The 13,039-nt window shown below is 52.3% G+C and overlaps 1 protein-coding gene across 1 annotated transcript in view; it reads right to left on the minus strand.

Moving 5' to 3' along the window:
* The window catches only part of CARS2 (cysteinyl-tRNA synthetase 2, mitochondrial (putative)), a gene marked incomplete at its 5' end in the record, with an annotated part of 28,912 nt that overhangs the window by 460 nt on the left and 15,413 nt on the right, over nt 1-13,039 (minus strand). The window contains 4 exons of the mRNA XM_010150310.1: nt 2,043-2,297; nt 5,818-5,916; nt 7,827-7,950; nt 9,933-10,071. Of these exons, the coding sequence (XP_010148612.1) occupies nt 2,043-2,297; nt 5,818-5,916; nt 7,827-7,950; nt 9,933-10,071 (617 nt within the window). The remainder of the gene's footprint in view (nt 1-2,042; nt 2,298-5,817; nt 5,917-7,826; nt 7,951-9,932; nt 10,072-13,039) is intronic.

Here is a 13,039-nt window from a genome sequence, read left to right on the forward strand (position 1 = left end):
ACGTTGCCTGGCACGTCCGATCTCCTGCATTTCATGCAGTAGCCTGTTGCTGTGAGGTAACACCGTCACGGTCCTAACGGAGAGCATTCCGGCCAAACTGCGTTTCTGGCTGTTAAGATCGAGCTGTTTGACTGCAGCTGGTGAAAATCAGAAGTTAATCCGAGCACTGAAACTTAACGACGTTACGTGAGCTCTGACTCGGGAGAGAGGCTGAAATGTGATGCAGAATCGCCTTTACGTGGAAGGGAAAACCGGTTTGGATGCATAAAGAACCCAATGACTACATTTCACTCAGCGGCACCGACGAGCTCGGCCTTGCAGGCACGACGGGACGGCGCGACGGGACCGGTGGGTATCGTCACCAGGGGCTGCGAGTTCTGTAACGTCGGACAGACGGGACACCGACTGCATCCAGCAGCACGAGAGGAGAAGGCAGTGCACAGAAGACACACTTAGAAGCTGAAGGAGAAATGACTCTTCCTACAAAGCCGATTTTTAAAGGAATTTGGCTACCGGTGTTCTCTAAGGTGCTGCCAACCCCTCCCTGCCCAGCCCCGGACGAGGGGTTCCCCATCCACACAGGGCAGAGACGAGGCTTGTCTGCTTCCCCTGCCACCACTTTTCCTCCTGCCCACGGAGGGCGAGCACGCTACAAGACGCGTTACTGGGCGTGCATCGCAGGGCTCACGGAAATTCCATGGAAATCAGAGGCTGGACGGGAAAGAGAAATCCCAGTGACTTCCTCAAGCACTCGCATTAGGCAAGCGGGACCCAGCTGCCGGGCACGGCATTACCGCCACAGGCCCAGCGACAGCCAGCCCCGGCAGCCAGCCCAGCCGGCCAGGAGGCTCGCGCGGAGCAGGAGGGTGGCCAGAGCAGGGCCCACATCCCGTCACGAGTGTGCCCGGAGAGCCCATGAGAGGGACGGCAGGGCTGCAGGCCTCGGCCCCGCAGGGCTCCGCTGGGATGTGAAAGGCAGAGCCGGGCAAGCGCTCGCAGCACGCCCTCAGGTGCTTCCGCAGCAAAGGAAGCGGGAGTTTGGCTCTGGACACGTGCCGCCCGTGCTCACAGGCACACGCCTGCTTCCTCTTCAGGGGCAAACTACGCCGGGACAAGCCCGCGCCGAGCTTTGGGTGGTTAGAAACACACTGGAGTAAACGGAATGGACTGAATGCCGGATAAAGGCGGTTTCTAGGAGGTTATTAAATCTCCGACTCCCCGATGTCACTGTGCTCTACATCCTCCCGCTGGTCAAGCGACACAAGGAGACTCGGCAAGGCTCAATTCCCAAGTGGAGGGAAAAAGCGAGTAGCATGGAGGGAGGGAGAAAAACGCCGGAGAGGGAGCGGAGGATTATTCTGCACGTAGGGAGCAGCGCCAACTTCCCAGAGGCTGAGGTGAAGCCAGAGGAACGGGAGGAAGTGGCACCTGTTACAGGAAGTAACGTAGTACCTTGAAACCCGGAGAGAACAAGCCAATGGGTGGGTTTCTCCTGGGCAGGAGACACCACGAGGGCAATGGAAAAGGAAAAGCACAGCAGCACGAGGTGTAGGCTGAAGGTAGAGAGCAGGGTGGAGAGAGAGGGGTTGTGCAGGAATCAGGCAAAACACTTGTGGCTCAGAAACAGTTGGGAATGGAGCTGCCGAAGGTGGACGTGAGGACTCATGTTATGGGGAGGGTATTATTTTCATAAGCTGACTCAGTTTACTTTCCAGTTCCCTCTGCAACCTTGTAGAACCAGCACACACTCCTCACAGCCTTTCCTTCTGGATTGAACTTGGGCAACTTTGGGATTTCTGAGCATTATGGGATAATAAAATCGCACGCCCTCAGTAACTGCAGAATTGGCTGCAGCTTGCAGGGAGGCATGAGGCTGGGGGGCCAGCAGTACAGCCAGGGCTTGACTTCCACCTCCTGCTCTGGCAGCTGGATGGGGAGCAGGGCACAGCGCCGAGAGCTGCCAAAAGGACACGAAGGGCAGAAATAAAGATCGTCTTAACAAATGACCAATGGTCTCATGGAAATGAGTTACTGTCCTCTACCTTTATGTGGATTCCAAAGGCAGCAAGGTCTTCACGCAGGCTGTCACAAGCCTCCAGGAGGGGTTTTCTCTCCCGTATTAACTTCTGCCTCTCTTCCTTCTGTTCTGGTTTCGGCCCTGCGGCACCCTCCGTGGGCACAGCTTCTCCTCCTGCTTCTGGCAGGGCGAGCGCGTACCGGCGGACCTTCAGGCGGAACCTCACGAGCTCGTCCATGACGTTAGAGAGCACAGCCGAGTCGCCTCCTCCCAGAGCCTCCTAGAAATCAAACGTGTTGCTTTACAAACGTGGGAGAGCGATCTGAAACGCCGACCCCCCAACTCATACACCCGGGCCTCGCCAACTCTCTGGGTTGTGTGCCTCCCCGTGTATCGGTATGATTAAAACATCACAATCTCCCCGGGGCTGGGCAAAAAGTGACAGTGGAGTCGCACTGTGAAGCAGGTCGGTGTATCCCCGTGCAGGGCAGCGTCCAGGGCCAGAGGGCTCTCACGTGAGCGTAACATGCCGCATAGCCCAACCATGGAACTCATCGCCACAGGAAACCTCCGAGATGCCAGAAGCATCCATAAATTTAAAAGGGATTAGATAAATTAATGGAATAAAGGCCTGGCAACAACCACCTGACACAGCACGGGAAGCCCAGCCGCCAGCTCAGGCGGCCCCTTGGCTGTGAACGGCTGCAGAGCCAGAGAGCGCTCCAGCCCCTCACACTCTGCCTTTGGGCCCCAGACCTTCTCAGAATCACAGAATGGTTTGGGTTGGAAGGGACCTTAAAGACCATCCAGTTCCAACCCCCCTGCCATGGGCAGGGACACCTTCCCCTAGACCAGGTTGCTCAAAGCCTCATCCAGCCTGGCCTTGAACACTTCCAGGGATGGGGCATCCACAGCTTCTCTGGGCAACCTGTTCCAGTGCCTCACCACTGGAAACTTCACCAGTTTCTTCAGGAAACACAAACCAAGAAAATTGGGCATTTTGGCTTGAAGCCTCTAGACTACCCTTCTTCCTTGTGCCTACAGAAAACCTCCCCAAATCCACAGCACTTTTCTCTGATCTGCCTTATCCAAGGTTTCAGCCACCCAAAAAGACGTGGCCGAGCAGCAGCTGTTGCACACAGCGGGTGTCTTCTGGCTGCTGCATGGCCCCCTCCTTCCCTCAGCCAGCTCCGAACTTCCTGGGCCTCTGTCTCACTGGTCAATGCCACGGGAAGGGAATGGCCTCGCTCCGACGGCTGCCGGGATGGGAGCTCAGGTGCTAGCAGGGAAAAAAGGCTGCTCCTCGACGCTGGCACAACCAGGCTCCCAGTCTCGCTCTCGGCAGAGAAACCATCCCTGTTTCTCATTAGAGGCCAATTCCTGAGGGGGAGGAAAAGGACAAACCTCCAAACGACAGGAGAACACCCCTGTGGTATTTTATCACGACGAAGTGGGGGGGAGCAGACAAGGGCGCAGCGAAGTGTAAAGGCCACCAAGGCCGGGGGGAGAAGCGGCTGGCAGCGACGCTCAACGGGGAGCGGAAGAGCAGCTGAGTAATTAAAGCCAGAGGGGGCTGTGTGCAGTCACCCAAGGGCAGGATGGAAATGAAAGGGAGCGCTTTCGGAGCTTTCGGAGGTCGCTGACTGAAGCGAACAAAGAAAGAGGAGGAGAAGGAGGTGAGGGGGGAGCTGGCAAAGAGCTGGAGCGCGAGATGCACCGCGCTCTCCACAGTCGTAAAAAGACGGCAAATTCTGCAAACATCCAAAATACGTGAACATACTAAAGGAGACGTTTATGAGACTGAAGGTGGTAAATACACAGGCCTCTACAAACACCAAACCAAGCACCCAGTCACAGGGCAAGACCCTCCAAAAGGAGGGGGGGCTTTAGGGATTGAACCCATCCAATTTCCACGTAAAACGCTGCGTAGCCTCTCAGGGCTGATCTCCAATTTCTTTTCCTGCACTACCAGCCAATCCAAAGAGCTCGTAAGAAGTTCTGCATGGAAATTTGGCCCCTGCCTACCCCTGAGATGTTCACCTCCAGCTGTACCCGCCATACAGCGCTCCCTGGCAGAGTGAAAGCCCAGCTCTACGACAGGCACGACGGTTTCCACCCACCGACAGACTGTTCAGATGGGTTTACCTTACCTGCCTGTGGCTGTCCAGGCTCCTTCTCTTGCCAGCAGAGAGAGAGACAGGCAGTCTTATTTTACACAACCACCAGACCAAGATGATCCGTCCCTTCATGGTGCCTTTCTCTCTCTCCCGACTACTGCAGAAGCACAAGCTGCCAGAGTAGACTGTAAGGATGGGATTCATCTCGGCTAATTAGCCAAAGAGACCCACAGGCTATATGCAAGCACCCAGATGAAGAGGGCCCCAACACTGCTCCCTGTCACCTCTACGTTAAATTTGTTAGCCCAGCGGTGGCCAGGCCAGCTAGCCCTCTCCCAGGCAGCCCACATGCTGGGACCTGAGGTGGTCAGGGCCCGGTCCAGGCAAGCCGCATGCATGGGGCCACCTGGCTGCGGGGTAAGAAAAGGCCGGACGCTGAGTTGCTGTGGCTGGTCTGGAAGCCAGAGAACAACCCCTGCACCACTTTATTTACCGGCTTGCGGCAGCCCATGGACGTTGCTGACGGAGATGCTGACTGATTCGTGTACTGGAAGCTGAAAGAGCAGGGGGACAGGGAAATCTGATGTGCCGCTCCTTCCTCCCTGCTTACCTCACACCAACGTCTTCTGCTGACCCTCCTGCCCCAGAAAAACTAGCACAGCACACCAGGATGAAAAGCAGACGCTTGTTTCAGAAAAAAAACAAACACAGAAGGGCAGCAGGCACCTGCACACAGACAGCCCAGAATCTGGAGGAATGACTCTGCCATCCAACTTACATTTGTCTAAGTGTTTAGTATGCCACTAAAAATTAACGTGACCGGGAGTAACACACAGCCACATCACACCCAACCACTATCTGGAAAGAAACCTCATGGAAAAATCCACAAAGAAGCAAAGTCAGTTGTTATCCTGACTGACTTTCAAAGGATGGATAAGGTTATTTACATGTTCTTATCCCTCTTCTCTGAAAGAAATTTTTGCAGGACAGTTTCTCTAAAGAAAGCTTTCCCCTTCTTGGTATTCAGCTCCAGGTTCGAGCAGGAGAGGAGCACAGAGCAGCCTGCCAGTCCCCAGCACCTTGTGCCGTTTTTAATGCTTTCCCTGCGTATGTACATCAGGATATCACCTCCGTACTTACCCCTCCCTTCCCTGCGCAATACTTCGCTTTGAGCTTCTTTGAGCTTTCCTCTCCTTTTTTTCCCCCCCTCCCTGTTCCCACCTTTCCAATCAATACAAGTACAGGCTGGGTGGAGAGTGGATGGAAAGCAACCCTGAGGAGAAGGACTTGGGGGTACTGGTGGATGAAAAGCTGGACATGAGCCGGCAGTGTGCGCTGGCAGCCCAGAAAGCCAACCGTATCCTGGGCTGTATCCAGCCAGACGTGTAACAGGCCCAACTTAAAGGCCTTCGACGCCAATTTTTCCTTGTTTCATCCCTCCGACTTTCACATCCACAGCCAAACGGCTGCAGAAGTCACACGGGAGTCCCTCCGAGAAGAAAAAGGCCCCCACCTTGTTCCACCTGCTCGCAGGCTCTCCCGCGACAGCTCGGCAGGAACCGCAGGCGGCACAGAAAGGTTCACTAAAGCCACGAATGACCTTGTCACACCCGACACTTCCAGAACGCGTCCTGTAAAACGTTAACGCTGGTGCTGCTACGTGCACACAGAGATGTTTCGTACCTGTCTTTCTCCGAAGGACATCCCAAGGGCATTAAAAAAGCCTTCTATATAGGAAATAATGCTTCCATACACAACAGAGCTTCTGGGAGATCCAGCATCCTGTTTAAAAGACACTCAAAACAGATTGTCCAATCAATACATGTATTACAGAACTCGGCATCTCTCCGTAGCCCAGTCCACAGGGGAAAACTACCACTAATTATACAGATCTCCCTCCACCAGCCACATCTGCCCGGACAGCAACTTTTAATGGAGACAGAGAAGTGCCTCACAACACAAAGGGAAAAAGATTTAAGGAAACGAGGGAGGGGAAGAGCTTATTACCAGCACACGCAGCGAAGGGATGCGTGAAGCTGCCAGGCATTACAGGCGTGCTGTAAGTTAGACCTAAAAATAGCATTTTTGGGCATGAAAGGGCCTTGATTGTGAAAACAAAATAAAGGAACACAATCCCAGCTTCAGGGGCACCTATAAAATAAATGATTAAAAAAAAAGAAAATCCCAAACTAAATCATTTTCTGAGCATCTTACTGCTTTAAACAATGTGAAGGCTGCTTTGAGACAGCTTATGGCAGCACCAGCAGCAGCGACAGAACAGCATCCTTAGAACACACGTATTTCTTTCTTTCCTTCATATTTTATTTCACAAAAAAAAAAAAAAATTAGAATCAAGATTAAATGACAGACTGAGAAGCAATGTAAAGGACTAACCCTTGCCCAAGAAGAAAAACATAATAGAGTGATGACATACACAACCCCATTAGCAGCTGGTACTGATTTTATCCGACATGTCCACTGGGGCCCGAGATAAGCCATAACCCAAGATTCACGGAAGACCTGAACTGGAAGCAGCCGAAGCAGAACGCCGAGGGAAAGAAACAGGCACTGCCAGCTAAGGTAAAAGCGGCGAGGAGGAGGAGGAACGAGTAGTTACAACGACGCGAGCTTACTCGCGGTTCTTCCGGAGAAAGGCCTAGGCGCACGCTCAGCAAAAGACAACGCTCAGACAGCGGGGCTGTACCCAGCGGGGCTCCACCGCTGCGACCACAAACCCGAGTCAGCTGCCCCTCCAACGCCCCACCCCATTCGCAACCCAACGATCCGCAGGGGAATTCAGGGGAAACAAAAAGGAGGCTACTTGTGTTTAGGAGTGGAAATGCCGGCACAAATCCCTGCTGCAAATCGGTTCAGGTCAGGGATTCACTCGTTTTGTAAAGATAGGGCTAAGGATGGAATCTTAAGCCAGCACCGAAGCAAGATGAGGGGAAGCAGGATTTCTAAACCAACAGGCTAATTCTCTCTTAAAAATCAGCATGGGCATGATGACACCGGCCATCGACGAGGACGGCAACACGGCTGAGCCTCCCGCCTTGCGCCAGGAAGGGGGCTGTGGGTACAAGGAGACCCAGAGGTGCTGTGTTTACTGCTCAGGCCTTGTCCTTGCCAGACGCCTCCTTGGTGTCCGTACGGAGAGACCTCAACGGAGTCTCAGATTTGCCAAAAGCCGTCTGAAGACAGACTCGTGCCGGCACGCTGGGGCCACAGTTATAATCTGCCGACAGCAGGAACCACTTGGTCTCCGAAGCTGAACGCGGCACCGTGACTGCCCCGTGCACCTGGGACTGCCTGCCAAAGCCCCCCATCCCCACATTTCCCAGCTCAGGCTGATTTCTGTGCATGGGTGTTCGACAAAGAAGCGCCGTGAGAACATAAAAAGAGCACTAAAATCAGCAGCGTGCCACAGTAGCTTCAGGCCTCTCAAAAACCTTCGCAATAAATAATCCAGGGCAGCAGGAAAGCAGTATCCTTCGGCCACGACGGAGCACAAGACAATAGCTGTACGCAACTCCTGCGATTCAGTCGGGGCAAATGGGCACCGTTAAGGTCAACAATTTATGGAGCTTTGTTTCTGCTGGTTTCTTATGTGCACAATAAACTAATCTGTCTGCATTAAGCAGCAGGACAGTGGACAGCTGTCATTTTCTGATCTCTGTATCCTAATGGGTTACCTTAGTAACAGCCTTAAGCTGTCTGTTGCCATGGTGAACGAGGTCCATAATTGCTGCAACAGCCCTGGAGGTGTCAAAGTCATCTGCAAACGCAGCCTTCACGGTTACTTTTGTGTTGGCCAGCCTTCAAGGAGAAAAGGTAACTTTTAAGATAAGACAAACAAGATGCCAGCAGTACGCTGAATTCATCAGCTATTCAGCTAGAGGGAGTCATCGAAAGGACACCGGCAGTCCCTTCCTAGCTGTCCTGTGACGGGCAAGGCTACGCTGATCCCGGAGGACACATTTTTTGGCAGCAAAGGGAAAAACTTGACACGCGTCAAGATCCGAAGCACAGCATCCGTTCAGTAAATACACAGTTAATCACAGGAACCAACAAAAGCAGAGCAAGGCTTGCCTTAATAATTTAAAAACAGATGGAAAACAAGGCTGATATTAAGCACATTGATGATTTTGATAAGTTTGAGGTTTTGTTTGGTTTTGGGTTTTTTTCCCAGCAGCCCATTTTTCCTGCTAACCGCCCGTTTCTCTTCCAAAACCACATCACACGCATCACTCCAGTGCCCAGCAAGAGCACCGACACGGGGGCGGCCAGCAGTCCTATTGACAGGATCCAGCTTGGGCGCAGGCACTGCTTCCTCATTTCCCAAGCCATCCCAATCCCAACCCTGGGACTCCACTCGGCCCAGACAGAAAGGTCTGGTGGGACTACTGGTGTAACAGCACCAAAAGCCATTGGGCAACCAGCACTCATAGCCACAGAGCCAGCCGCTGCCGCCGCTACGAGCAAGAAGATGGGGACAGCGTGGGGAATACCTGGTGAGCTGCAGACAGCTGCTGGCAGCCCACCCTTGTAGGTGGCCAGGCAAAGGGAGCCTCCGTAGTGCTGACCCAAGGATGCCATTTCTCGATAAAGCTCCAGGAACAGGGTTACCCAGGGAACCCGAAGCTATGCGAGTGCCTCTGGGGCTCTCCTTAACCCCGTGGGTGCCTGTTTCTGAGTGTCTTTGCCCGCCTCTCCTCAGATACTGGATGATTGCTGCCCAAACCCATTCCTCCCAACACTCTTCCCTGCAAGCTTCCCCTTCTTCACTGAAGATCCACCACTTTCCCAATTAAGAATTCCGTTTCATCCCGGTTGTTTTACACCGAGTCATCCACAAGTCTCGCCCTCTCACACATCCCCACTGACAACCCATTTCAGCTTCCCCATGTGCCTTGCACCTCCCAGCCTCATTTCTCACCAACAGGTCTCCGTTGGCCTCCTGCTGAAATACCACAACTAGTTAATCCAACTGCCCTTCCCTGTAACAGTGCCCCTTGCAAGACTCGGTGCAGCTGCAGGGACAGTGAAGTGCCCGCACAAGGAAGTCACCTCTCGCTTCCACACCATGGGATGTTCCTCTTCTGATCCTATGTCCCAGAGCTGCCTGCGTGTACATGGTTTCAGGGCACTCCATGCCCCTCCGGCCCCAGCTCCAGAGCCCCGCACTAATCCTCTCAGCCTAGCACCTAACACATGGCACATCTCTCTCTCCTGGATGATCCGGTTTTCCTAAGGGACTCCAAAGAAGATTCTCCTCATTGTTGTCAGGGTCGCAGCAAGCATCATTTCTTATTTCCCTGTGACATCTGTGTCCTGGCCAATTTTTAGTAACCCCTTGTCTCCCCTGCTGCACGCCACAGCACCAGTCAGCTTGGTTACAAGCTCACACACCCAAGGCATATGACCTTCCAGCCCTCCTCCTCCTCCTGCAGTTGCTGATGCACAGTTCTACTGATGAACCGTGTAGCCTCGCAATTCCAGTCACAGCTTTGCCTTCTACACCACTCAAGAGGGGCAAAGATGCAAGCGTTGACAGAGGCACAATCGAGAAATAACATGGATTTTAGAAATCTGGTGAACTAAGGGTAGCAGAGTATGAGGAAGAGCAGCTGGCTAGACAAAGAAGAAAAACAACCTGCCCTTGGAGAGGGCTGGCAGGGAAAAGTGCTTCTCAGTCCCTCTTCTTGTCCTGCTGCTTAAAGAGAACTCAGCACACTACAGTGGTCAGCAAATTATTGCTCACATAATCACAGTCTTTCAGGTACAGGAGATGCCCTTACCTTTCCCACAGTATGTCTTCTCTAACAGGGTCACATACCAGCTGTCCTTTTATATAAGCATTTGCATCTCTGCTAAATGAGGAGATTGCCCCAAGAAGGTGCTTTGCATCATCCATGCTCTCATCACTGAATTCTACTGCTGAGAAAGCAAAAAAAAAAAAAAAAAAATCATTCTGGCATTACGATAGGAGGGATGTCATCTGTCACACACCGGAACAGTGTTCTGAGACAAAGTCATTCCAGGAAAAGTCTGTCATTATTTGTCACAGGAAACTGAAGCAATAGCTGCTTGACTGTAAATGTTTTTGTTTCATTATCGAATCTCTCTGTGAAGTTACTACTCCAAGGCATTTGAATTGGATATATTTCTAAGCATCCACCCAGATTGAAGTCGGCAAGACATACCTTTGATCTCACCCCTAATTTGGTTCCTATTCTAAATTTAGGTAGGAATGATTTGGAGATCTCCAAAGAGACCTAACCCTCACCACCGACTCTGTGAGGAACAGAGGCACTTACAGTTCAAGGGCTGCTCCACCAGCATCTAAAATCTAGATAAGCCTAAAATTTTGCAGTCTAGATTCTGCACTAGGCATACAATTCCCTCACAATGTCAAAGCTAAACTGGCCATATCAATTTTTGAAGGCAAATTTTAGAGAAAATACAATTTGTTTAAACTCACAGGAGCATGTTTGGGATGGGGCTTATTGTACCCAACTTACACACATTTAAGCCTCTTTACAAAGAAAGATAAAGCCTTAAGATAAACGATTTGTCGCATCCTAAGCGGAGCTCTGCTCTATGAGGAGCTCTGCTACACCCTAACCCTACAGTGCTTCTCTCCCACCAACTGGAAAGATGACATTAGTCATGTCATGTACCCCCCAACACAGCACCCCTGCACACGGACACCCTCACTGCATTCAAGGGGACTTGATCTTTAGCAGGCAGCTGCTCTCTGGGAACTGCCAGCGCCCACGCCTGCTGGCTTAGGGTTAAGCAGGCTCCTCTCGCCTTGCCTGCACCCTCAGAAGCGCAGGTGCTGGACTGGCCCCCTGGCACTTTTACCGCGAGCTGCCATCAGCAAGAGGCAAATTTTTGTTTGTACAGTAACATGCAAAACTTATTCAGGGAGAGGGTGGTGAGGCACAGGAACAGGTTGCCCAGAGAAGCTGTGGATGCCCCATCCCTGGAAGTGTTCAAGGCCAGGCTGCATGAGGCTTTGAGCAACCTGGTCTAGTGGAAGGTGTCCCTGCCCATGGCAGGGGGGTTGGAACTGGATGGTCTTTAAGGTCCCTTCCAACCCAAACCATCCTGCAATCTTACAATTCCATGAATGTTCTGTAGAAGGGCACTTGGACCCCACACAAGGCAGCTCACCCAACTTTGGGGAAGTTGTGCCCACCAAGGACAGGACTAAGTTTAAATGCCGCAATATCATACCAGAGCTGATTGCTTGTATCAAAGAGCCACACGTAGCCAGAGCAATATTGCATCACCGTTTTATGCCTGACTTCTGCACTAAGGTACCTCCAAACTACATCTTGCAGCATATTCCTGACCTCACCAGCACTGAGCATCACCTGTAGTTTCTACCACAATCCCATCTCTGCACTGCAGGTGGGGTCTTAAGAGCAGAGTAGAGGGGGAGAATCTCCTCCCTCGACCTGCTGGCCACACTTCTCTGGATAGAGTCCGGGATAAGGTTGGCTTTCTGGGCTGCCAGCGCACTGCAGAATTTACACAATTTCCTGCAGGACGAGCCCCCGTTTGGAGCAGGAGAGGGGGCAAGCAGCAGGGAGCACTGCCGCTGTGGGGTGAGGTGGTGGGATGGTGGCATGCCTGGCTCTTTGCTCTGAGTGAGGAGACGAAATACAGAATATTTTTTGCACGCACAAACGGCTCCCTGGCTGCAGCTGGGGACACGTGTATTTAAAACAAAGGAAGAAGAAAAAAGGCTGACATCTACACCACTTTCATAGATATGTTTTTCCTGTAAACAAAAGCTGAATGGATGGCAATTTTTAAGCTTGCCTCAAGGCAAGGAATGGCACTGGAGTCATGCAGCCAGCTGCCCACACACGTTCGCTGCACGTCAGCTGCCTGCATTTGAACCTCTTTGAGAAGGATGTGACCTTTTTTTACCTTATTTCTAGTTTAAATACCTTCCTCTGATAAAAACGGAGGGCGACCTGTGCAAATGCAGGTGACTGATGAAAGGACGCGCTGGTGTTACGTCAGAGCATAGTGCAAGCAGGCCACTCGAAGGCCTGCTGCGCTCGCCACCTCCACCGCGCCAGGTAGGGTGCGGTTATTCCCTGGCAGATAAAAAGCCAGAGTCAAGCCCTTGCTGAGACAGGTATTTACTGTACAGCCTGCTGGCTCGTGTCCCTGCTGTCAATTCACTTTGGTCTAAAGTTACATTTACTGTGCTTCTCATCTTGCTGTCTGCTTCCCAAGTGTTTTTTATTAGATGTGAGAGCCCAAGCACCTTCTGTTTGTTCCTAAAAAGGGGTTTTGTAGCCTAAACCTGTTGGCCGTGATTCCTGCCATCCCAGCCTGTGGAGGAGAGCCTTTTGTACTTACTAAAATCCAGGTTTGGGAGGGCTGGGTGATGTTACTGTGCTCCTTGGATAGATCTTTGTTGGCATGTGGATGAGGGCAGAGCCTGACAGTTGGGAAACACTCGTGCTTGATGACGTGGTTTACATGGATCTTAGGCTTGGAATGGGCCAGTTTTGTGGTTTGGGCTAGACCCTGCCTGTGTGTGCTACGGGCATCTGGGGACAAACACAACTCCAAACTGTCCCAGCCACAGAGGGGAAGGGCCAGCAGGTCGAGGGAAGGGATTCTCCCTCTCTACTCTGCTCTTGTGAGACCTCATCTGGAGTGCTGCATCCAGCTCTGGGGCCACCAACACTAGAAGGGTATTGACCGGTTGGAGTGAGTCCACAGGAGGCCAAGAAGATGCTCAGAGGGCTGGAGCACCTCTGCTATGGGGACAGGCTGAGAGAGTTGGGCTTGTTCAGCCTGGAGAAGAGAAGGCTCCGGGGAGACCTTATAGCACCTTCCAGTACCTGAAGGGGCTACAAGGAAGCTGGGGGGG

This window comes from Eurypyga helias, unplaced genomic scaffold (genome assembly GCF_000690775.1).
Source record: "Eurypyga helias isolate BGI_N326 unplaced genomic scaffold, ASM69077v1 scaffold23844, whole genome shotgun sequence".
Lineage (NCBI taxonomy): Eukaryota > Metazoa > Chordata > Aves > Eurypygiformes > Eurypygidae > Eurypyga > Eurypyga helias.